This window comes from Cyprinodon variegatus, unplaced genomic scaffold (genome assembly GCF_000732505.1).
Source record: "Cyprinodon variegatus isolate N-32 unplaced genomic scaffold, C_variegatus-1.0 Scaffold1116, whole genome shotgun sequence".
Classification (NCBI taxonomy): domain Eukaryota; kingdom Metazoa; phylum Chordata; class Actinopteri; order Cyprinodontiformes; family Cyprinodontidae; genus Cyprinodon; species Cyprinodon variegatus.
This window is the reverse complement of record NW_015151569.1, coordinates 75,272-101,501: the sequence shown is the minus strand read 5'-3', so window position 1 is coordinate 101,501 and position 26,230 is coordinate 75,272. Positions and strand designations below refer to the sequence as shown.

Sequence of the window (26,230 nt, the reverse complement as noted above, 5' to 3'; positions counted from 1 at the left end):
CCAGGCTGACATGGAAAGAGGAATCCAGAGGGTTCAGTTTAAGGCAAACATTTGAAGGAGCAGCGAGGAGTCAGACAAAGTGTAGCAGACTGTAACCAGGAACTGAGAGTTTGGATCCATTGAACCAGGAGACTGACCCTCAGGGGAAAAATGTATCAGGAACAACAAGGAAGGAGCCAAAAAGGGCTAAGTTGACATAGGAGATAGCAAACATAGAATTTCCCCAGGAGCAGAGACTTGTGTCACAGTTTGAAGTATAACCATCTGCCTCTGGGAAAATGCTCCTTCTTAAAGGATGCAGGAGGTTCTGGTGATTAGCACCAGCTGGTTCCAATCAGATTGTTTTTGAGGAAGATAAGGAACAGAAATGACTTAAATACTGAACCAAATTCTCCAAACTAGAGCAAAAGCCACATGACTTTCTTTCAGAAAAAGATGTGCTGTGTCTTGTGTTTCTTAAATAAAAAACTGGAAAAGCTTTCTTTTAAAAAGTGTTATCATTTATCAAATAGAAACTTAATTTAATTATATATAATACAGTTTTTTTTTATTTTCAAATATTTGCAACTTCTGAAACTACATTATGAAAGGAGCTAATGTACTGTGTATTCCTACAGTATGTCCTTTCTTTTTATTATAGAGAAAGGTTGCATCCATGGATTCAATGATCCAGTGATGTAAGTGGCTTCATGTGGGTGCTTATCACAACTACATCAGCTATTTAGCACCATCTAGTGAATCTGATTGTTCACTGCAACCCAAAATGATTTGTGATGTACCTCATCTGTGCAAGCCTGGGTGGTTTATTTTCCACACCATTTCTTTGTTAAAGTAAATGACCATTATAGGTTTGTTAAAAGGCCACTTAAAACTTTCCGGCAAATGAAATCAAGCTTACATAATGGGAAATAACACTAATTTACTTAAACTTCCTTAGCTTACAGACAATGCCAGATAAGGATCTCTGTGTCTGAGTGAATAGTCATTTCAGTGGGTGGCGGGCACTCAGACAGGTGGGCCGATAAGACCTGGGAAATGATGAAAGTAACACTAACATGTGGTTAAAGGAACCATTCGGTGACACAGTACTTTTTGCATTGTTTCTTTACAAGATATTAGCATAAACATTCCTAGTTCAATGAGCAGAAATGCAAGATAATGAGGGGTATAGCTTTTAAGCTTTGATTCAAATGAGCATGAGATTAACTAAAGTGCTACATACTTACAAAACAAGCAAGTCTGCTGTAGTTTGGATGTTGTTTTGGATCCTTTTCAGATCTCCCCAATTATAAATGGAGATTTTGATTAATTGTTGTACACACCACCTTTTTGGAAGGTTAGCCAATTTCTCATGTTTATCTATAGATAGTGGCTCACACTTTGGTTTGATGTAACCTTAAAGCTTAAGAGATTGCTTTTTAGTGTTTTCTGGATTGATAGATGTCAATTAATGTTCTTGAGTTTTATAACAATGTGTTGCTTCTTTGGATCATTGGCTTACTTCATGTTGTCACACTGTTTGATTTAAAATTTCTTTGATTCCACATTTCGATTCTTGGGAAGTTCTATTGGGAAGTTCAACCCATATCTTGATACAAAACAAATTGTCGATCTGAATGGGTGAACGTGACATTAAAGCAAGAACGGAAGAAAACACACTCCTCAGTGGGTTAAACTGGTTCGCATCAGGCAGAGTCTGCAACTGATGTAACTAATGGGAGAGACACACAGACCAGCAAGCATCACCTTCACACTTCACAGGCCTTGCATGAGATTTTGATTGAGATAATCTGAAGATAGCACACACGTCCCTTGTGGTTTTGTGCAAAAGAAAAATACCTGTAGCTTCAAGATGCCTCATCTGATAAGAGCATGCAGAAAAGGGTACAGTAAGATCACAGGTTTCCTCAGGGGAACAGAATGCGTATCGGTAGAAAAAAAAGCAAAGGTTTCAGCTAAATGAAATAAAAAATTTGAAGGACGGAGAATTCTTATTTGCTTGATTACACAAGGACTGTTCTCACATGTAATTCATGAAAGCATAAAAAATGCATTTGGTTTTTGGCAGACTGTATGACAAACACCATAAAAAGATCAAGGTGGAGAAACTGTATGTTCCTCGTAATGCCAATATTTACTGTGTGCACTGACTGGTGCACCAGAACTGCAGGAAAACGATAAGATCTCGACGCCCTCTTTCCACTTTGTAGGTCATCAGATATGAAGCTCTTCATCAAAACAAAATCTACTCATCATCTATAACAAAACCATAGAGTTTTACTTTAATTCTAATCTTTCTTTGTATCTGCTTTAAAGCTTTCTCCTTTCTGAAAGAGACAACAGTATTCAGGTTTTTGTCATATATTGTCATTTTATGAGAAAGACCAACTGAAACAATTAAAGAAATTGTAAATTGTGAATTTTAATCCACACGTTAGATGAATGTATCATATGTAATATTTGCTCTCACACCACAAGCATAGCAACGATGAGAACTTTCATTCCGAAAACTATAATATGGTTCTTCTTGTACCGTCAGACAAAAATAAAAAAACTCAAAAGTCTGCTTTCTCTGGAATCTGCTGAAGAAAATGTAGAATTAAATCTGAAGTATCCCCATAATGGAGATTTTTGTATGTGATCTTTCACTGGGACTTACAAAAAGACAAAGTGGTGGTAAAAAAATAAGTAAATTGGCTGGAGGAAACAAGACCAACTATTACAGATTGGATAGTATTTGAATGGTAAATTTATTAAAACTCATTAATATTCTCTACTTGCTACTTTCAGTGAGCAAATCAGGACACAATTATAAAAGATATTGATTAGTCAAATAAGACAGAAATATAACATTTCTGCCTGCAAATAGATTAGAGGAATCATTTCGGTGGCCTAAAACAACATTGGAAGTGGTATTTTAATCAAACATAAGAGCACACAGGCTTTTTTTGGTAAAAAGATATGAAGATAAAGTGCATTTTTTCGATGTGATATTAAATCAAAGTAGTTCTAAAGATAAGCTTTGAAATATGGCTATTATAAGCTTTGTTTATTTTGACACCCTGTCTCTTTAGGGTTTTCCCTCGCTTTCTAGTTATTCCAGTAATAACTAACCACATCGCCGCACCAAACCCCCACCCCACTAAAACCACCAACCCAACCAAAGGTCGTGAGAACGTATAAAAGACCAGCTTTAGTTTCAAGAGATGATAGATGTATTCTAAAGTGGGTGTAAAAGTGAGGCTACAGCAACATCTTTCCAATTGCTTGTACATTTAATGGCAAAATAACAAGAGGACAAAATTAAATTATTTACAACACAAACTGTAGTTACATGTAAACACAATCTTCTGTACAAAGAAATATACATGCAAAAGTAAAAATGAGTCATAGTGAGACATTCAAGATGACTTTGCTGCAGTCTTGTTTGTAGGTGTATTCAAAATATGACAGGTTTACATCCTGGGCACTGGGCAAACCGCCCAACTCCTCTCTATACAACTTTACATGACGAGTTGTCTTTGTTTCCCAAAGGCTGTTCAGTACATCAGTCAGATCCTCCAGTGAGAAATGTTTAGAGAATCTGATTAAAGTGAATGGCAACACACATTTGAGAAACCGAGACCCACAGATATAAATAAAAACCACATAGAATGAGAGACTGTACAGACCGACAAATGTCAACTTATTTTACAATAAAGCAAATTCTCTGACAGCAACGATTACAACCTTCATATATAACAAGAGACGAAGCACATTTTAGTCCCTCACTCACCTGGCACTTTGAAAAAGATTTCCAGAACCTCCAAATCAAGAAATGTGAACTTATCTGAATAAATAAAAAAGAAAAATCCAACTGGCAACAGGGAATATTCTAAAGAAAGATGGAAAAAGATTCAAGAGGTTTTTTTTTCCTAAAAAGTATAATGCAGTCCCACAATGACCAGTTTTTTTGTTTGTTTGTTTTTTGTTTTGCTTAACCTATTGCATGGTGGTAATGTAAACAGAATTAATGAAAAAAACAAAACAAAAAAACAAGCTAACCAGGGGAGAACAAGCTCACACAGCAAATTAGCTTGAAAATAGATGAGTGGAATCTGTTTTCAGCAATAAAATCACCAAACAATACCTCTTTACATTAAGAATAAATAAATCCACACGCAACTTTTGTAAACACATTTCACTGCGGGCTGATATAACTTAACATAAAAAAAAAAAAAAAAAATCCTAAAATAAAAGGACATTAAATTCCAGGGGAAAAAAGAATAGCCAACTTTGGTATAGTTACAGAAAATCAAAAACATGAAACAAATGAAAGCATAAATGTCTGTATTTTATAGATACACATCTCTATACATTATTTCTGAGCGCCCCCCCCCCCCTTTATTTGTGTAAGAGGTGTTTATTAATACTGAACTTAATACATAAGAGTTAACACAATACAGACATCTATTGCAGTACCAGGTACACACATGCCTTTTTTGAAGAATACAGCTACAACACAAGTCTTCATAAATAGTTGCATACATGGTAAAGCTGCAACATTGCACATGAGAACTGCCGCAGAACAATGAGTGCATTTCTAGTAGCCGCTCCTGTTTAAACCGAGGATCTGGCCACCATTTTTAGAGTCCTGCATGGACTCACTACAGTTCTGCTCACAAAATAGCTTTTTTTTGTAAATTAATTTGAGATAAACTCTTCAGGGGGGGTTGGGACAAATCTGTAAAGCAAGGAAACATTATTTACAACTAGGGCGGACGCAGAAGGAGATCCACGAAAGTTTAGCTGAATATGCTCTTTATTTTACACATGTTCACGTTGTTTTGTTGTATTAGTCACAATCTGAAGTTAGTTAAATGAATAAAGGTAAGCAAACTATTGCACAAATGATAGCTTTGATGCGTCTCTGGAAAACACGATTTTGTAAGTTAGCTCTTCTCAGCGCAGGTAGACCCTGCTGATAAGACCTCTACATCTTATTTCAATTCTAGCCTTTGTTTTTCCAAAAAAAAAAAAAAGTTGAATAAAGACAGTTCTCCATTTTTCCCCAACTGTACATGGTTTCATTTACAAAAAGTAATTTCTCGTTACAAAACGTCTTCTTTTGTTCAACCAAAAGCAGCCTGAATTCATATACAGTACTCTGTTTTCTTTAACACTATGTGGATGCGAGATATAATCACCTCAGCTTGTTCAAAAAGCTGGTTTCTTTTTTTTCTCCCTCCTGAGTCAAAGTAAAAAATCTCAAATCGATTCCATCAGACTCATTTGTTGTGCTGGCATATCAAAATATACCAAGGTCAGCATAAGAGCTGGGGGGTTTATCAGTAAGGCAGTCAGCAGCAGCAGGACTTCTGTGGCTTAGTGAAGGAGAGGGGGATCATCATGGACTTGTCCCTGGTGGTCTTCAAAGAGAATGTCAGGTGTGGTTGTAAAGACGGCTTTGCAGGAAGGCCTTAATAGTGCCAACGGGTCGGACGTCATTCTGGTGCTTCCGCCGCTCGATGAAGGAGATGAGCCTAGAGGTGTCTAAATGTGTGCTGTAATGAATTGGTGACGGGGGCTGCGTGTGATTGACGTGCCCGTACCCGCCACATGCCACGCTTTGAGGCTGGAGCCACGGGTACTGCAGGCAGAATCCTGCAGAGGGCCGTCGCTCTGGCTCGCCCTGGAGCAGCAGGCAGACAAAGTCCTTGGCTTCTGTGCTCACGCTCTGGAAGTAATCCTCAGGAAAACTGAAGTCCAGGCGGCAGATGTTTAAACACGTCTCCTCAAGGCTTTCATCCAGGAAGGGGGAGGCACCGCTTAGGAGAACGTAAGTCACAACACCTGCAAAACATTTGGTTCATAAGCATATGTTTATGTAGTGGTAACAAGAAAAGGTGCCATACTAATCATCGTTTTAATCCATTTTATGTACTTATAATGCATTTAAATGCCATCTAGATAAGTATTAACTTCAGTGGTTAAGAGGTTTAAAAAATAGGAATCCAATTCCTCTTAATTCGATGTAACCTAATGACTTTTTACCTATCAAATAAAGTATATATAAATAGACCGATCTACACGTTTTGACACATAGCGTGTTTTCAAAGCCACTTTTTAAAATGTGAAAGAGGACCTACAGTACCATTTATATAAGTCAGGCTGCAAGAAAAAAGCTTCTTATTTAAACTCATCCATATTGACCATTTCTCAAAAAAAAAACCTTACAATGTGAGGGAAGTCAGGACAAAGATCTAAGCTTAGTTTGAGTTAAAATATCTTTACCAGAGGTGTCTAGAATGTATCAAGAGCAGTACTTATTATTTTGGCTAATTTTTATCCAGTCTTAGTATTAGAAAAAAAAAAATGTATTTCCACCTCCAGCATTAAATCAGAGGAATAATTTCCTGCTTTAGAAAAGTGAGAATAACCCAGGATGCTTCTGCTACCTGATTTCCAGACGAATGAGAGATTTCTTTTGTTTGATTACTTCCTTCTCAGCCAAATGTAGCGACTTTAAATGAAGTCAAAGTGCCTTTAAGCCTTGTGAGTGGAGTCATATCTTATTATACGATTCCGGCAATCATATAATATCAATGACCTCCTATAATGATTTCAAATCCATACCTAAGCTCCAGAGGTCAGATGTCAGTGAGGCAGGCTGACCCATGACCAGCTCAGGTGCAGAGAACTCAGGGCTCCCCAGTAGAGGATGGATGTGAGAGGAATGAAGGTCAAGTTGAACAGCGTCACCAAAATCCGTCAGCTTGATCACAGGCTGGGAGCATACTTGTTCCACCACGATGTTCTCAGGCTGCAAGATGAGGAACACAAAGTCTTTCACATGAGAATAACTGTATTTATTTCTGACTTTATTGCTGGTTTACAGGTATAAAAAATATGTAAAGAAATATGACTATTTGGCAGGTCAACAACAACACTAGATCTAAAGTCTGTCTTTAAGCTTTTTTGGATACTCTAACATTCTTATTTACAGAACTTAGTTTATTAAAGATATAATTTTTCTCACTCTACAAGTCAAGAATGTCTGATTACTTTGAGATCAAGATGTGCTATTTTCCAGCCGTGCAAGTACTGGAGAGCTTCGAGGATATCTCGGAGGTACAAAGCCACCTTCTCTTCCGTCAGGTTTCCCCAGCTCACGATGTAATCCAGAAAGCGTCCCTGGTCGGCCCTGATAGTGAAACAAAGCATAGGATATGCGTGTGATGATGGCGAGTTCAAAATCCGCGCATACATTAAACGTTGGTGAATCCAGCATACTCACATCTCCAGTACAAGGACGTAGCTGTGGGATGTCTCATAGGTGTCTAGCAGTCTGACCAGGTTGGGATGGTCCAGAGTCTGCAGGAGTCGGATCTCCTGCAGCACCTGCTCTCGACGCAGCAGCTTCTTGTTGACCTGTTTTGCTGCGATAGTGCGTTTACTTCCTCTCTGGTCACACCGCTTAGTCACAGAGAATCGTCCCCTGGAAAAGAGATGATGTTACAGTTAATGTACTTATTTTTTCTTAACTAGAAGTAGGATCAAAGCATAAATGTTCACATCAAACAGAAAACCTGTACATGCACAAAGTCTAATGTGGTCAAGTAAGCCACATCACAGTCTTACCTTCCAAGTTCAGTGATCTCTGTGTAGTAAGACTCAAAATTAGTTTTCCAGATATCTTCACTGCCATCATTAGGAGCTGCAAAGGATTATTTATTATTGGTATATTAATACATATAAATTCATTTCTCAACTATAAACCACAGCAAAAAGTAAAACGTTAAACCATGATGGGAGTATTACCTGACACCGTAAGGCTAGCGGAGGATGTAACTGTGCCTGTGACATTGGTGGCAACGCATGTGTAGACACCGCTGTCCTCAAGAGACACACCCAGTACACGCAAGGAGGCCTCTCCTGTCTCACTGCAATAATGCAGAGAGAAAGGGCAGCAAAGCATGAGGCACGATAAAGACATGAGGCCGTACTGGTTGGAGACCGGCTTTTACCTGTATGCGATGCTGTAGTGTCCGTTGTTACTTAGAATGCTATTGTCAGGTCCACGCCATGAAACAGTGGCGCGAGGACGACCACACACCTTGCACCTCAAGGTGACATCGTCGCCACTCTCACATGACGCGTCGCCAAGAGGGATGAGGAACTCTGGGGGAGCTAGACAAAAACAAAGGAAACTTTCTGATTTCCACTTTTCTTTGACTTTTTCATAAGTTCATTCACTGCTTGAATGAAATCAGCTTACCATCATAAATGAAGTTGGGATTCAAAAGCTGAAGTAAAAGGAGACAGATCAGGTTTGGATTAAAATAATATGGCAGTTGACCAATTGATTTGAGCACAATAAAACTTCCACTTCCTACCTTGACAGAGACCTTGTTTGCCAGACTATCCTGAGACTTTCGATAGCCGTTCTCCAGTTTTCTGCCCTCCTTATCCCTTTTTTCAGACTTTCGACGGATACGTAGTGCTGTGTGCCATGAAAGGGATTTTCTACAGCAAAGACGAAAAAAGCAGGTGAAATGACTGTGAAAGACAGAAATGTCTATTTTTCCACTTCATAAGGTCACGACCTTAAAAATGTAATATATTTCCGTGAATGCACCAGTCACAGAAGTACTGCCATCTCATTATGACAATAGAATTACGGCAACTGAAACTGTAACTTAGAGAAAGAAGACTCAAAACTAGTTGCTTTCAATTTCAGTAATTTATTTTAAAAGAAGCGTTGCTCCCAACAACTCTTATGAAAGTAGTTGTTGAATGTCCTAGAAGTAGCCAGAAGATGATTTTGCATATTCATTTTATTCCACTCATCTTCCTCATTTTATTTTATATTGTAGTCATTTAGTCTGTTTTGGTTTTCATTTTATTCCCTATTTATGAAAAGCCTTTAATCAAACACCCACAGTAAATCAGGTTTTACTACACTGCTCAAAAACCATAAAGGGAACACTTTCATAACACATCCTGGATATGAATGAATTAAATATTCTCATTGAATACTTTGTTCAGCACAAAGCTGAATGTGTTGACAACAAAATCTGGATTTGGAGTCAGATACACAAAATTAAAGTGGAAAAACACACTGAAGGTTGACCCAACTTTGATGTAATGTCCTTAAATCAGGTCCAAATGAGACTCAGTATTGTCTGTGGCATCCACCTCCCTGCATGACCTCCCTACAATGCCTGGGCATGCTCCTGATGAGGCGGTGGATGGTCTCCTGAGGGATCCCAGGCCTGTCTCGCAGACCTTAACTAAAGAATCTACCAACTCCTGGACAGTCTGTGGTGAAATGTCACATTGATGGATGGATTGAGACATGATGAACTGGATTCAGGTCTGCGGAACAGGCGGGCCATTCCATAGCTTCAAGGCATTCATCTTGCAGGAACTGCTAAGTATGGTCTTACAAGGGGTCTTTGGACTTCTTCTACCTTACCTAATAGCAGTCATGCTACCTCTGGTGACAACCTGAAGGGCTGTGCGGCTCTCCAAAGAAATGTCAAGCGACACCGTTACTGTCTCACTGCCAAACTGGTCATGTTGAAGGATGTTGCAGATAGCAGATCACTCTCCACTGTGTCTCCAGACTGTCGGGTCTGTCAATTGTTCCTCAGTGTGATCGTGCTTTCATCTGTGAAGAGCACAGGACACCGGTGGCGAACCGTGCAGACAAATGCACATTTGTGACCTGCTGGAGGTCATTTTGCAGGGCTCTGGCAGTGCTCCTCCTGTTCCTCTGTGCAAAAAGGTGGCAGTAGTGGTCCTTTTGCTGGGTTGTTGCCCTCCTACTGCCTCCTCCACTGCTATGGTGGCCTGTTTCTTGGTAGTGCTTCCAGCCTCTGGACACTACATTGGCAGACACGGCAAACCTTCTTGCCACAGCTCACACTGATGTGCCATCCTGGTTGAGCTAAACAACCTGAGCTTCATGTGTGCGCTGTAGAGTCCGTCTCATCATACCTCGAATGTGAAAGCACCACCAATATTGAAAAGTTACCAAAACATCAACCAGAAAGCAGAGGTACTGAAAGGGGGTGTTTGGTCCCCAGATGCAGAACCACTCCTTTATAGAGTGTGTCTTGCTAATTGCCAATAATTTCCGCCTGTTGACTACTCCATTTGCACAACAGCATGTGAAATTTTAAGTTTTATTATGTTATTTACATGTTCCTTTTTTTTGATCGGTGCCTTTAAGTGCACAGTCTCCATAACCTATTTTCACAGGATTAAAATGTTAATAAATGTTCAAATGATCTTTTTTTTAAATACAAAAATGCTGTTTTTTGGGTTTTTTTTCCCCACTCACTATTTTACTTTAGCCAGAACTAAAACCAAATGAGACAATTGTGAGGTAAAATCATTTTTGTTGAATAGTTATTTAAAAACTTGACAAATAAAAACTTTAAAAAACATAATAAAACTGATTAAACATCAATTTCATTGCACAAGTGAACTTAAATGTACAAGATTGTGATCTGAAAGGTCATCACTTCAAAAGTGTACACAAGCTTAGACATCCCATCTACCCAGCCTGTTATGTATACATGTGAAAATTATGAACAACCCATAAGCCTTTTGGAAATCTAAGAATGAAGATAATATTTTTTTTATTATCTGTAAAGTACTAATGAAGAGTGCTAACCACTAATATCTATATGCTGTCATATTTTCAGTTGAAAAATATTAGCAAAACCCCGGTTTTAAGTGATTGATTGACCAATCTCAGGAGGTAAATATTAGTGATTAGTCTATTTATTTATATGATATCCTCAAATAATGTATCAAATAATTGCTAAAATGCTATGTTCTTGACACATATCTATGATTTGCAGCTGCTCATTTTTTCCCCTCATTAAACAACAATAAAAAAAAAAAAAAAAAAAAAAAGCTCTTACTTGATGGTTCCTTCAGGAAGCTCTGGCGTGGTGGAGGATGAGGTATGTCCTAACACATAGCCAGGGATCCAGCCCTCGGCTGCAGGCGAGTGCTCGTTGGCGGCCCGGTACACCAAGAACATGTTCTGCTGGTTGCTGGCAAGAATTTGGACCACCTCACCCTGCACCACACTAATCTCATCCTCCTTCACCGCCACATAGTCCTGGGTCACCAACATGGTGGACACACTGCTGCTGCTGCTACTGCTTTCACTCTGCTGGAAAAGAAGATTGTAAAGCTTAAGGTGTGTTGCGCAATAAACACGGCACAATAATAACACATTCTTTAAGGCAAAGTTGGTCAATAAACAATCAAGTGTTTGATTTTATTGATGGAAACAGTTTAAGGCATGCAGCTATAAAAGAATTGCAAAATCCATTTTTAAAATCTTGCAACCTTTCAATGGTTAATCAAAGTTTGAGAAGTTGGGACACTGAAGTTATAATTCTCAGATGAGAAGCTCTGAACTGGAAAATCTCATATTTTCCCCACAAAATGAATGTGTCTAAAGCAATGAACAGAATATACAGGAGACAACAAGAAAACCAGAGTTGTTCAAGACGAAGTGTCTTACAGCTCCCTGATCATCACTTGTGTTATTCAAATGTAAGAAGTAGAGACAAAGGATTGGTTTACAATAACTGGTTAGTGTCTGAAAGTGACAGGAAAGGAAAGAATGCAGACTGAACGTCTCATCAAGCAGATGTGACGGCTGCTTTGTGAGTCTGATCTGTTAGTAGACTCATGGAGAGTTCACAATATTCTCCACTAATGCTCTCAGTGAAGTTAGTGCACGCAGGTAGCTGTTAATCTCCACTCATGTTTCAGTAGTTGTAGTTGTTGCATGAAGAAGCCATTGCCAGAGCCAGCAGCAGGATGGCTGCTCAACAGCCATTCAGTCAGTTAGGAAGTTGTTAGTGACTAGGAGCTCAATGGCTCCCTAGAGTCGAGGCGTTGTCTTGACATCTTACCCCGTTGCTCTGGGAGGATGTTACGGACTGCTCACTGGTGGAAGAGCAGGTGCTCATTCTGTCTGCTTCCTTACTGTGGCTGGAGTTGCGCTGAAAAGATGGCATCCCTCTTCCCAAGGTGTCCCCTCCAGCACTATTGTCATTGGGGCAGGAGAAGGAACCAGGTCTACTTGCAGGAGATGAAGGCATAGGGGGGACCACAGCCCAGAAAGGGTTTCCTTTATGTGCTGGGCTTGAAGGGAGGAATTGTTCCTTTCCTCCTCCAGGGCTCTGGGGGGATATAAGCGGGGAAACTGTCCCCACTCGAGGGCTTCTCAGGGAGAAATTCAGAGGAGCCACTGGCATCTGCGGCACTGCGGTTTTTGGATGCGTCTGGTTTTCCTCATAGCTCCCAAAAGTCTGTTTCAGACCACCGTCTGTGTTATCTGATGGCCTGTTGCTGTTATTACAGTTACTCCCCTGGGAACTTTCCAGCCTCTTTAAAGTAAAATCCTCAGAGGCAAACTGTTCTCCATTAGTTGGACTGTCTGAACAGGGGTAAGAGGGAAGGGGCGGGTGGCAGGGGGACCACATACCTGTTGATCTGTCAGGCCCCTCTGGGCCTGGGGGGTGGTGGTGGTGGACAGGCTGGGGGAGCCGTGAGGAAGGCTGCGGAATGCGAGAGGGTCGAGAGCGAGGGCCGCACAGGGAGGAGGAGTTAACCCCTGATCCGCCAGAGCCACCACCTCCTCCACCTCCTCCCCCCATGCTGGAGGTGTTGTTGGTGCTGCTACCTCCTGTACTGCCGCTACTACTGCTGGGGGGTCCTCCACCACCCACATGGTTTCTCTGGTACTCTATGGGTGATGTTAAAGCTGTGGGATAGAAGATAATTAGAATTTTTCTCTGGTCACTATATATATATTTTAAACTTTTTCATTTAAAAAAAATCTTTTTTCACAATTCAAATCATATTATTTAAAGTAAATAGAGCTCAAAAATCAGTTTAAATGTGATTATTTGGTGTGGAAATAATCGTCAGCTAATTCTGTAATTGATTTGAATCAATACCTCCAGTAATGGTGCACCGACTATAAAACATAACATTTTGTTGACAGAAACAACCTACTTCAAGCAGTAACTAGGGCAAAACTCTGCAATGAATATAAACATTTTTCATCTGAGATTCAAATTCTTCTTCATAGATGTATGCATATGTTTAACATGCTTTCCCAATATATATCATACCTGTTAAAGCAATTTTTCTTTCATAAAATCACAATTAAACATAAGAGTATTATGCAATGCACTAAATTAGTATGTAGTTAAAAAGTTTCTTCTTTTTTGCACAGGAATCAGCAAAAGTTTTTACCATTGAGGAAATTACGCTGGTTCTCCAGAATCTGGCCGACCTGATGGACCCAGGCTTGACTGATTCCAGGGCTTGCAGAATGGAGGTTGAACCTTTCTAGGTTACCACTGGATGATCTGGAGATCAGTGTAAACTTGCAGGGCTCGTCTGAGTTTTCCTCCAGACCCAAGCAGCTCACCTGCAGAAATAGTTGCAGTCCATCTAAGTTATCCTGGGTTACAATAAATAAGCTCTCTCTTTAGCTCTTGGTGATTTATTTAAGCTGAACTCACCTTGATGCTATTCTTGAAGAGGTAGCCTGGCGTAGAGAAGCCCTTCTTTTTGTCCAGAGGCTCACTGAATATAACTATCTGCTCAAACAGAAAAAGCCGCCTCTCTTTCATTCTGGACAGGAGGCCCCCGTCTTGGTCCGAGACCATGAAGGTGTCCTGCATGAGCAGTCTGCCCTGAGCTACAATTTTACCCTGAGGAAAACGGGAAACAAACACATAAAAAAAATTAAAAAAAGAACTTCAGACAGGCTGTTCTTCAGAGCGCAACTAAAAGGAGGAACAAAAACACTTTTGTCTGACAATAACCACCAACATTTCTTTCTGCAATAAATGGTTGCTTGCTGACACCTGGTGGACTAACTTTATATAATTTATCTTTACATTTGTAAACCTTCACAATATTACACCTTCTAGAGTTTTTTCAAAGGGGCAGACTTACATCGAACCCCTGAAGGCGTCCAACATTCATCATGTCATTGCAGCGCTTTGGGACCACACACATCACTTCTACAGCTTTCTAAAATCATGGAAGGACAACATACTTAAAGATGAAGCATTTGCTTGTGAGTTAAGGACATAATAATGAAACAGAGTAGAATCATCAGGCAGGATCATCGTGTGATTATATATTGAAAGCTGTACCTCCAGCTCTGTCGTATCCACTCCAGCCTTCTTAGAAACTTTAAGAAGATCCTGTTAGGTGAAGAAAAAATATAGATTAATGCAATGTGTGCTTCTTAATCCCACATCAGTAACATTAAAAACTCCTTGTACCTTCAGTAGTAGCTGGTACTTCATAATTCGTTGCACTGGTTTGATTAGCAGGTCTGTGATCTGCAATCTGTGACCCAGATGCTGCTTAAGGTCCTTGGCAAAGATATAAATAAATTACAATTATGAAACAGCTACTGATGAAATAAACGAAGATCATGCTATGCGGGGTAGGTACATGGTTAATAAAATATCTTACCTCAAAATAAGTGTCAATGTATTCTGATACGATGTGCTCAGATTTAGGTTTGTTCTGACAATACACGATGTACATGTGCAGCCTCCGCTCCTACAGTTGGAGCAAAAGTATGTTTTTATAAATAAAATAAATAAATAAAACACACTAACATTTCATAACAAATTGTTCATGCAAGACAAAAGTGTTTTTTTCATTGACCTGTTTGACAAATAAAGGAGCTAGCCGTTCAGGATCCTCCAAACACTTTTCAAGCTCTCCCAGGAAGAAACTGGAAGTATAAAGAACAAAACTATTGATTTCAGCCAACAGAATGGGTCATATTGACTTTTCTTTTGTGTTTTCTGTAAATCTGTTGCATAAGCCCTCATGCTTCTTAAAACGCCCCCAAAGATTTAAGAGTTGAGATGTGTTTACTGAAACAGGCTATCTACGTACTCTTTGTGCCAGTCGTAGATCTGATGGATGTTTCCAAAGACAATCTTATCTTTCCCTCTCATGTCATCTGGAACTCCTTCCTCTTTCATCCTGCACATGTAGCCCTGAGGAAAGAAAAGTAAACTGATCTGTGAAACCCACAGGAAACATTGATTAATATAACTGTGACTGTTGCTTTTTAATGCCTTTACCTCCACTACAGATCCCAGGTCTCTGACATAATCTCTCTCAGTCTCCACCAACTCAAGAAGAACATAACTAGACAAGAGAAAAGCAAGATTTTTTTTTTAATAAAAGGCCATAATTGGTGCATCTTGTCCAGGATTCTGCATCATTTTCCATTGCTCTCATTTGACCAGAGATCCTTGTTTGATACCTCTCCCCTACATCAGGGAGTCCCAAATATTTCAGTTGACTATGACCCCCAAGATAACAATGCAACTTCACATATTTTTTATATCGATTTTTGGTTCAGTTGACAATTATTTAATCATCACTTTAAATGTATTTTTATTATTTTAATATGCATTTTACAATTTAAAGGGATATTTATTTTTTGAATCATGCATTTGATAAAATACATATATAAATAAATAAATAAATAAATAACTGTACATTCATTCATTTCATTACACATTTTCATATGTGTATTTTTTTATATGTTTTTTATATATGTTTTGACCTCCATATACCTGAGGATTCACATCATAATAATTATGAAAACCTAGCCCCCAACTTGGTATCTTGTGCCCCCCTGGGGGGTCTGGACCCCCACTTTAGGAACCCCGGCTCTACGTAGCTAGTGGACCAATTCTTTAAACTGTGGCTTTCTTGTTGCCATTCTTCTATAAAGGACAGAACCATGGAATACAAAACTATTTTGTCTTATAAAACTTCCCACTTGAGCTGTGGACCCTGCAGATCCTGCAATTACAGTGAGCCTCTAAGAGTTTCCTCTTGTCTTTGTTAGCTTGGTGGAAAACCCATACATGACATTTATGTTAGGCATGTAGTCGTAGTTCGCTTTATAAGAGGAGTTCAAAACTAAGGATATAAGGTTATGACATAACCTGTTTAAACTTCTATAAGTCTTAGTCTTAAATTGTTTAGGGACTCTCCTAATCTTCATGCTGCTTTTTTCCCCCTATAACCCTCATTATGTATACTGAGATAAAATTATATACACAGTTTTACCAATTAGTTGACTCCGAGAGTAACTGGATGCAATGGAATTCATTTATGACTACCAGAGTTAAGGGTTAAAAACATAAAGTCCTGCTAAAATTGTCCAATTGGTTGAAATTAAACACATAAAACAATAAAATAATACTTAGTTTTTGGTCCATGTCATAATCATTTACTACTTTGTGTTGGTGTAAAACAATAAATAAAATATACCTTATTTTCATACTAAATGTTGGTGAGAAATAAAGCTTGTAACTCACTGTCTCCTCTTGAGGAAGCTGGTTTTTCGCTCCTCCAGCTCATCAATGGGTGAAGACGAGGAAAGCAGCGAGTTATCAGAAGGGTTGAGAGAGGGTGAGCTGCTGTCGCCTTGCTCCACTGACAGGGAGCTGGGGCGGTCCTCAAGGGACTGCACATCATCAGAAAGACAAAATAAAGAAACAAGAAGATTGTCAAAGCATTTAGAAAATCTTTTAGCTTGTTTTCCATCAAAATGGAGGACATCCTGGATGTAGGGCAGTGGCCATGAGCGTCTTAGGGATTAGTGCTTTCTGGCTGGAACAGAGGACAGCTGGCACATTTAGTCAGAGTTCTGACAGATGACAAGTAGGCTTAGATTCCATTCTCCGTCACCAACACCAGATAAAAAAAAAAAGTAAAAAAAAAAAAAAAAGCGTGTTCTTGAGTGTGCATCCATCAGAATTGTTTTGGGTACATGAGTACCAGATTTACAAGTGCTTGTAGGTGTTGTTGATGACTTGGGACTCACCATCTTGCTTTTCACCAGCTCCTCAATGGCACTGACCAGCTCTGCAGCGCTCGGCGTCTCCGAACTGTTGGGGCGAGCAGACAGCCGAGAGACAGACTGAAAGGCAGAGCAGGTAGAAGAAATGAAATCAGAAATTATGATCAGAAATCATTTTTCATATGTTGCATTGCATTCATAAGGAAACAAGAGGGTGGAAATGTTTTATGGTTTTTTACTATTGTGAAAACTAAAATCTTATAAATAAAATCTTATAAAATATTTTTGCCATCTACCTAAAGATACATATGGTCATTCGTAATAACTATTACACTATAATAAGGCTCAGCATTCTTGTGTTTGGACCTCGATATTCCACATCTAAGAAATAATTTTTTTCCCTAATGACATTATTACTCAATGGCCAAGCTGGAGCCAATCACATACTGCTCTCAAAGAAAAAAAGGGATTATTAGGTAGGCATATATAAGGGTTAATCTTAGGAGCACTGTGATTGGTTAAACAGAAGTGTTGCTTAATACTCCATTGGCTTTTTTGCCTCTGGTAAAGAGCTTGGCTTAGAGGGAAATGGACAAGGATATAAATAATAAAAAAGGAATCCCTTAGACATAACCATTTACTCTTAGTAAGGCTTTGCTTCTGCAGACACAATTAAATGGAGTTTTATCCATTAGCAACAATAAAACGATTACTTTCCAAGGGAGGTAGCTAAATAAAGACGGAGACAGCGACTATTAAGGATAATTACATGGAAAGATGTGGTAACTGGGAGAGGAGGGGGCAGACCAGAAATCAACATAATGCTGAAAGAGCAAACATGCAACCATTAGAAACATAAGAGGAGAAAGAGTAGGAATTTATTAGTGCATTGTTACTGTTTGTTTTTTAAATATATATATATATATATAGTTTTGAGTTAATGGGACAGCTTTTCTAAATAATCCCAAGAGATGATCCATCCATCCATCCATCCATCCATCCATCCATCCATCCATCCATCCATCCATCCATCCATCCATAAGCATCTCAATTGGCCAGATAGCAGATAGTTATCTTTGAAGGGGAGAAGCTATATAGGGATAAGGAGACTATGAAAACAACCACTACTACTAAAACTACTCCTTGCCAGCCAGACTGACTTACACAGGAGGTAAATCAGTCTAGTAAGGCTTCATACTCGGTTCTAAAACAGACCAGACCAATCAAAGCTTGGGAGGCGGTCCCATAATGCATCAGTGCTTTTCTGTAACCATAACAGTCAAGATTGCTGCTGCAGCCGAGTAATGTTTTACTGATATTAGGGGTGAAATAATTAAACGGATTAATCGTGATTAATTGATTATTGAAATATTAATCAACTAATTTAGTAACTGATTAATCATTAACTGGAGTAAAGAGACTTTAAAACATGCCTTAAGCTGACAAAGTGACCCACTTAGAACAGTAATTATATCAAATTTGTAAAAACAATATAAATACATTTTGTATTTAAGATAGAAAAATGTGTTTTGTCTGTTAATATGTCCAGAACTCCTTAAGTGGACAAGTTTTAGACTAACCTGGTTTAATTTTGTAAAAAATCTTCCATAAGTAACCTTTTATCCAATCATTGATTCAAAAAGTAAACAACAGATTAATCAATTTTCAAAATAATTACTAGTCGCAGCCCTAAAGGATTCCCTTTATTATGTCCTTGAACAGCTGCTTATATTGTTAAACTGGCGACTGGAAGGGGTTTAAAAAAAAATAATGTTTTGTGTTACATCATAGTTATCAGATTGGTTTACTGTTTTTGCTGACTCTGTTAGTCCTGCCTTTAAAATGGGGCTTTACGCACGCCGTTATCCTTTCTACAGTAACATGCCGTTAATTAGTCAGACTGGCCAGGCTAGAAAAATACTCACAGAAAGATCTGAGGTCCAAATACAAACCAAGGATATACTTTTATATCAGCTTCCAGGTAAAAACAAAATGGGGATTTTATTTTATAAAAGGACAAAATCCCCTTTATATACATATTCTTGTCCATTTAATACAGTTTTATACAGACAGGTCTGTGGGAGGAGAGATGATGTTTTGAGTGCTGTGACTATCTCCTAGCCTGCTTGCAGATCAGCTTCTCTGACTGGTTAATACGCTGAGTTGAGCTGCAAAAGTTCAGATTTTCAAACTCCAGCATCTGGTTTGAACACGCTTGACATAACAGGATAGGACAGGATATTAAATGAAGACAATCCAATATGTTGGATTTCACCAATATGCGATCAGAGCGAGCTCAGCAGATATGACCACTTTAAACACACCATACAGGCAGGATTATCTCCCTGGTTATTGGCCTCGAGAGGCCAGAATGGGAGGTCTGGAAGAAATCAGCACTATTATCTTCCCACATTAAACCCCCTTAAGATGCAGCAAAATCTGCTTGATAACAGTTAACTCATGATTTTACAAGAGATGGTTACTTTTTGAAATAGACTCAGGTAGGTCTGGATGGCATTCAAAACATTTAAGTTGGGATAAGAAGACACAGACTTTTTCAAAGCGATGTACTTTGCAGCACATCTTAATCTCATTTTCTCTAAACAACTGTCCTCCTACTGAATATAAATCTTAGCATTTATGAGTCATCGTTCTGCAGTAAGATAAAATCTTTAAAAAAAATGGAGCCCAGTCAAGCTGAAATGCAAAAACATAACATTTGCCTTTTTTGGCATTTTATCTGACATCACGTTCCATAAAATGTGAACTAACAAATCAAACTGAAAGAGATAAGTTTCCCACCTTATCATCCTGGGAGTCAGGTTGCAGTAGGCTATGCTGCTGGATTGCCATAGGGGGCGGTAGAGGGACAGCGTCAGCCCCCTCTTCTCCTTCCTCCTCCCCACAGCTCTGCATACCTGATGAGGAAGACTTGGACAGGGTACCACTGCTCAGCCCTTCATTACGCATCCGCTATAGAATCAACAGAGAGTGACAATCAGAAAGGAATCCCCTCATTCTGGGAGATCCACCAATAGTTGTTCAGCATCTGTTCTAACCTCCTCCAAGGTCTCATCCTGTGGCGTAGCGGCGCTATCATCAGAGTCCTTCTGTGAGCCAGGTATTGCATCCATGTTCTTTCTCGTGCCATCGCGGTTCTTCTTATGCTTGTGGGCGAGCTTCTTGACGTGTCCGTCAGCTTTCCCGGAGCTCAGTCGCCTCACTGGGCTGGTGAGCCACTTTCTTAAGGTGTTGCCGGGTCTTTTGGGGCCAGGCGAGCTGTGAGGTCCGAAAGTGTGACTGGACCCAGGCTGCAAGGCGTCATTACTGGATACAGACAACGTGTCTAAATGGGAGCAGAGAGGTAGAAGAAGAGAATATGAATGAGGTCAAACTGAGTTTTATTTGAATTGATTCCAATTCTTGAGAAACCGGATGGTGAACAACATCAACTGATTGCCAGTTTTATGATCCTGAGCTGTTAACAGCTAAATAAATACCTGACATACAATATTTTTCTAACAAGACAAAGAATAATACTTAGAAATACAAGTTTTAATTGACTAACACACTCTTTGGTTTCATGCTTATACTGTTAAAAAGATAACAAAAAATCTTTTTAGAAATAGTTAATGAAAAGTATTTCATAGGGAGATCTAACAAGCTGTTTGAAATTATTTCTGTCAAGACATGTATGCCCTTCATTCAAGTTGTGGAAGATTGAGACGCCAACACTTTGGGAAGATAATGGAGAAGTTGAATAGAGAAAAGTTTAATTGCTCTATTAAGGCTTAGACTGATTTCCACCTCAGTGATGGAATATGTTGGATACGAAAATGTAAGCAGAATTTCTGCGGTTTTACATTACCGGTAATAGGAAAGATAGACATAAAGAGTATGGTATAAGCAATGCTACACTGCAACCAGTGTAGCACAATTTCTATCTATCATACTCAGTGAGTAAAAATAATCAATTGCACGCAGTTAAAAAACAACTTTCTGACAGTTTGACTTCTTAAATTGTAACTTTTTATGTCCAATTGGAATCTAAAAAACTTGATAGTAGACTTGAAAGGGACCATACAATTTTGACCAGTATATCTGTTACAAAAAAAAAGGAAAACAAAAATCCAAAGGTGACAAAAGGGTTTTGTCTGTGAATATAAATCCATATAATTGCTGCTTCCTGTTATTACAAGTTTATAATTATAGCCAAGTACTTTTCACTTCAAAAATACAGAAGTTAAGATAACTTATATACCAAGTTTGTTGAGAATATAGAGGAAAGGTCAAAGTGAGAGGGAGATTAGTGTGTGTTTTTGTGCGCTTATTGTTCAGTAGGTAGGCAAGCCACCTCCACACAGTGATGACGCTCCTTAGGGAATCTGTAGGAGGAAAACTCTTCATCGAACAATGAGGAAATAAAATAGGATATAGGGATGCTTCAGGCTTTGTCGGAGTACTTTAAAGCCATGTTTTGTCTATTTTATCTATGATCGCTACCTTTTGTTTTTTTTTTAGAACATAATCCTTTTCATTCATTAAAAAAGTAACATTTACTGGAAATCAGAATAAGATCATATAAAAAAAATCTATGGCATCGATATCATTTGTCTGTTTCATGGTTTAAACTGATGCAGCTGCTAAACATTCAATCATGTGACTCACTCCAGCAACACTTATGAATGGCAGGTGTGTGGAGATTCTGCCTGTTCTCACAGAGCCTGAGAAAATGCGCCTGCTCTGCATGTAGACATGCGTGCCAGTGGCTTTGCCTCTGGAAGACTTTTACTACTCCCCATTTATAGGAAGCATGTGTTCTCACTGCACATGTGAGTGAAGTGAAAAATACTGTTCGCTAGAATCACTACCACTTCAGGCAGTGTGAAGAATCAATTGAAATCAGGTCCTTTGAGAGGATATCAGCCCGGAGAGAAAAAAATCCCTAGAAATGATATCCACCAAAAAAAGACTTGATTACCCACAGTTTAGGGTTACATGATTTGCCATCAGTACGCAATATAAAATGCAGATTTATATTCTATTTCCATTTAATGATTTTTCCCCCCCGAAAAACAAACAAACAAACAAACAAACGATTTACTTCCTGTCACAAAAACTTCAGCCTTAAAAATCTGTTCTCCAGCCAAGTAATCTATTTCAGGATGAGAACATAGAAGCTCTGTTTATCTTGCTTGAAGGCAAATTGATGTACCGTTATATTATTAGGTTTTACAGCAGCTGTGATATAAATATATATATATGTATATATATATATATATATATATATATATATATATATATATATATATACACCTTCCGACAACCAGAGAGCAGTTACAGTTCCTTCTGTTTATCACTAAGGTTTTGTTTTAAGTTATACTCATACATGAAATAGAACAATAAAAATAATTTATAGTATGTTTTCTACCATACAGGGATAATTTAAGATGTCTATCAGCAATCGATATTCTTCTACATCTGCTCATTTTTGACAAACCATCACTTTGATGAGTACAGTTAAAGCTTTTCTGCAAAGCAAAGAAAAGCATATTAATTAGTCTATGTGTTAACTAACAGGTTGACGGATCAACTTAAAATAAAAAAAAAAGGACTTAATTATCAACTTAATGTTGAAATGAGGATATTTTGCCCTATATCAACCTTCAGATCAAACTCATACAATGAAACAATTAATGGTTTTTCTTACTATAGCAAAGTTCAACATTTCCCATCAGTATAGGGATGTGGAAAATATTGTTTTTAAATGAAAAAAATGTTTGTCCTTGTAGAACATCTGTGTTTTATATTCTGTTACCCCGGTGTTCAAAATTGTTATTCCGATAAAAATAATGAAAACTGCTCATATTTGGTTTATACATCTTGTTATTAGGCCTATTTTTAATGTTATTTAAAAAAAAAAGATTTAGCATGTGCTTAAATTGAAAAGAGTAATATATTAAATTATCATTCATTTGATGAAAAGGCATGGGTTTTGAAAAGAGAAACTGTTTTATGTATTTCTTAGCCTTGCTAACACTGTTAATTGCATATTAACATAATTTGTGCTGTTAGATCCATTGCACAGTGACATAGACTGAATTAGCAGCTTACTGAGTTTATGATGTCGCTTTTGTGCTGGAGGCTGCTCATCAGATAAGCTGGTTGTGAAAGAGAAGTTTGTTGAATTTCAGCCATCTGCCCAGCAGTGCTCCGCACTGTTTTGGAGAGGGCGAGTTTTGTTTTAGTCTAAATTTTGGGCCACACTGAAACTTTCTCTCTTTCTACCAAGACTTTAAAAGCATAATTCCTACTTTTTATGAAATGTAATCTTTAAATAAAATAACAGATAATTTCCCTAAACGCTGTTTAGAAAACAGTTGTTTTGCTCAAAGGGAAAAATGCTTTCCACAAACCAAAGCAGAGGGAGTACACATCAGTCGGGCCTCTCATGTAGAACAACCAGACCGTGTTTCCTGCAGACATTCTGAGGTCACAAGGGAACATTTAACCACACAGCTAGTTCATCGACCATGTGTTAGTGTGCATAAGGACTGCAAGGGAGAGCGTATAATTGCAGAAGGGGAATGACTAGATTTTTGTTATGATATAAAAAAAAAATGATCACAAGTTCTATGTTCAGCTCCAAGTAGAGAATAGCTTAGTATAAATAATTGAAAGAGTGTAGAAATCAATAACTAATGCCATATGTTTCATGTTTAAAATGTTTCAACATCAGCTAAGCAAGAATTTATTTTCATGAAGTCAGTGCTCCGAGAGGGGAGGTTGCTCTAAAGGATGTAAATGTGTATAACATGGGGTCAGCAGCCTTGACACATTCCTCCTTGGAGAGTAATAACTCTTCAGAGATACAGATGGCATAAGTAGCCCTTCACCCTGCATGGTCTCCTCAATTGTGCTTCAAAGACAGTCCCTATTTGTGGGAATCTGAACTCCCTGTCCAAAACCACATATTCCAGTGCTTCCAGCTGTGCCCAGGATGGCCAAAAGATTTGATCTCTGTAGCAAATCTTAGGTCCGCTCAAAATCTCCCAGCAGTGAGAAAAGCTGCTGTCAGGCGCTGTTAGAGGATGTGAAAACAGCTTTATATGACTTCTTTTCTGGAAGCATCTACCGAACAATCTCTAGAAAAGATGCGGCCCTCATTGTTTCCTTCAGTGATCAGATCAGCCGCGCTTTGCAGAGAATATCTCTTCCTATTACAATAATGTTCTTGTGGTAACCCACATGAGAACAACATACAACCATGGATTAATGGGCAAACCAGCAACTTTACATTTCATTTCACTGCCTGGAAATGTAGTTGTATCGCCCAGCTTCACTTTAAATCTGACTTCCTTCAAACACCTTGTATGCACACAAATCAAATGGCCAAAAATCCAACATTATTAAATAACTCAGCTCTGCTGAAGCTTGAAAATTAGCTCTCTATGTCACACAGGTGTAAGTATGGGATTCTTCTAGAAGTTGCGGGACAGTAGCACTAAAGGATTGGAGCTCCGAACCTGTGCTTTTTAAAATCCTCTAATATACTTTTTCATCTTCTAATAATATCTCTGTTTCCATTAGGGAAGTGTTATCCTTTGTCTGGTCTGCTTTCCAGTTAATTCATCAAAACTCATTTAAACATCAAACCGATTATGTGTCCAGGACAGCTTTAGCACCACCCTTGCATCTCCACTAATCAGTAGCAGAATGAACAATGTGTACCTGATACATGTGCAGAGGTGCATACATATGCATACTGCTTATATCAAACTTTATTAAAGCTATTAAATCATCAAGTCTGTCAACCAGTTAGCTCAATAATGGAATTATTTAATTTTCAGAGTAGGTGTGTATGGCCTTAATCTAAAGCAACATCACAATGCGCAGAATCTTTAAGCAATATATAAACAATATGCAACTTTTCTACAAAAATGTTAAGTTATTTTCTATTCAGTCTACCTTCATTTAATGTACCTAAATTAAATCAAATTAACTAAATTGCTTTGAGAAGATAGTGAATCATAAATAGCGCCACCTGTAAATAATCCGAGCTCAGGATAAACAAAGCTATTCTACGGAAACTCGAAAGGTCTGTTAGAGAACATAAGTGAACAAAGAACTGAAAGACAAACCAGACACTTCAGGGATAACGCTCAAAGCAGGGTTACGTAATAAAATATCAGAAATTGTTAACATTTTAAAGAGGACAGTTTAATTCATCATTACAAAGTAAGTGTAGAATGGTAGTTAACCCTCAACATACTAACCTAAAAAAAAAAAGAATGTTTACCAGAGAAGCAGACAAAAGAGACGTGTTAACTATAAGGTGCAGCAAAGATGTAAAGCTCAGAGTGGAGTTTTTTTTTTTTAACTCAGCAAATCTGGCCTCAACTGGAGAGTGGCTTAAGGAAAAAAAACCTTCAAATGCCAAAAAAAGACCGTTCGCCAAACGTTATTTGGCTCTGCTCATATGAGACCAATAATGAACATAAGGCCTACATGCAGCATGCTATATGTGGTGAGGAAACCAACAAAATGTCTTAAATGACACACGGTAGTGGCAGCATCATGATACAGAGATAATTTTTATCCTTTAGTGAAGAAATCAGACCAAAGCTGTTAGATGGATGGAGGTAAATGCCGGGCATTCCTGGAGGGTTTTATTTAGGATGGCTGTCTACATATGTAGATCACACCTTCTAGATTTTTATTTCTACATGGATTTGAAAACCATGCACAATTTTTTTATCCTAGGTTGCAGCTACGTCCAAATTTGTGCTTCTGTCGCTCATAACATGAGTGAAATCATTGTGCTTATAGTGACAGACTTTTAACAAGTATGATTGGTATGAATACTTTTTCCAGGTTAGAGGAACTTAACATCTTAACAATGTTTGCACACGTGCGTGTGTTTTAATCACCAGAAATGGCAACGGGAGTATACAGCCTGTGGGTGGGGGTCGAATATACGACTGAAGTGATTAGAAAAGCCTGTGCAGCTCCAAAGAAGCATGCCTGGGATTCCAGAGGTCGCACCAGGAGAGCAATTTTTGGGTGGTCTTCTCCTCCCCAGGAGAAGTGATGCAAAAAAACAGGGATGGAAGACGTGTGGTAAAGGATCTGCCTTTAGGGGCAAGGGTACAACGTGTGGGAAAGCGTTTGGAGACTTGACAAGCTTATCTATGAACATGTGGAGATGCAAGCGAGGGCTTCCCACAGATGTATTTTTGGAGCGCAGAATCAATTAGAACCAGTTTAATAAGATGAATTTTGTTTATCTTTTCTTGTATACATTAGACATCTGCAAAACACTTGTGAAAGATCTACATCGTGAAA

At 38.5% G+C, this 26,230-nt stretch overlaps 1 protein-coding gene across 5 annotated transcripts in view; it reads right to left on the bottom strand.

Annotated features, from left to right (window-relative positions):
• Positions 1–3,970: 3,970 nt before the first annotated feature.
• LOC107101584 (triple functional domain protein-like) overlaps positions 3,971–26,230 on the bottom strand; it is a 94,659-nt gene continuing 72,399 nt past the window's right edge. For 2 of the 5 annotated variants that reach the window (XM_015400544.1, XM_015400546.1), the window contains 24 exons: positions 19,945–20,231; positions 19,688–19,858; positions 16,910–17,005; positions 16,401–16,549; positions 15,147–15,213; positions 14,956–15,059; positions 14,719–14,788; positions 14,521–14,610; positions 14,325–14,417; positions 14,193–14,243; positions 13,990–14,067; positions 13,551–13,742; positions 13,279–13,456; positions 11,928–12,781; positions 10,917–11,173; positions 8,376–8,505; positions 8,258–8,285; positions 8,007–8,169; positions 7,801–7,922; positions 7,621–7,696; positions 7,277–7,477; positions 7,045–7,183; positions 6,616–6,802; positions 3,971–5,832 (listed from right to left, as the gene is read on the bottom strand). In XM_015400544.1, the coding sequence (XP_015256030.1) occupies positions 5,423–5,832; positions 6,616–6,802; positions 7,045–7,183; positions 7,277–7,477; positions 7,621–7,696; positions 7,801–7,922; positions 8,007–8,169; positions 8,258–8,285; positions 8,376–8,505; positions 10,917–11,173; positions 11,928–12,781; positions 13,279–13,456; positions 13,551–13,742; positions 13,990–14,067; positions 14,193–14,243; positions 14,325–14,417; positions 14,521–14,610; positions 14,719–14,788; positions 14,956–15,059; positions 15,147–15,213; positions 16,401–16,549; positions 16,910–17,005; positions 19,688–19,858; positions 19,945–20,231 (4,193 nt within the window). In that variant the 3' untranslated portion in view covers positions 3,971–5,422. Of the gene's footprint in view, positions 5,833–6,615; positions 6,803–7,044; positions 7,184–7,276; positions 7,478–7,620; positions 7,697–7,800; positions 7,923–8,006; positions 8,170–8,257; positions 8,286–8,375; positions 8,506–10,916; positions 11,174–11,927; positions 12,782–13,278; positions 13,457–13,550; positions 13,743–13,989; positions 14,068–14,192; positions 14,244–14,324; positions 14,418–14,520; positions 14,611–14,718; positions 14,789–14,955; positions 15,060–15,146; positions 15,214–16,400; positions 16,550–16,909; positions 17,006–19,687; positions 19,859–19,944; positions 20,232–26,230 lie in introns of those variants that run through there. The other 3 variants (XM_015400545.1, XM_015400547.1, XM_015400548.1) reach the window with 3 other exon arrangements.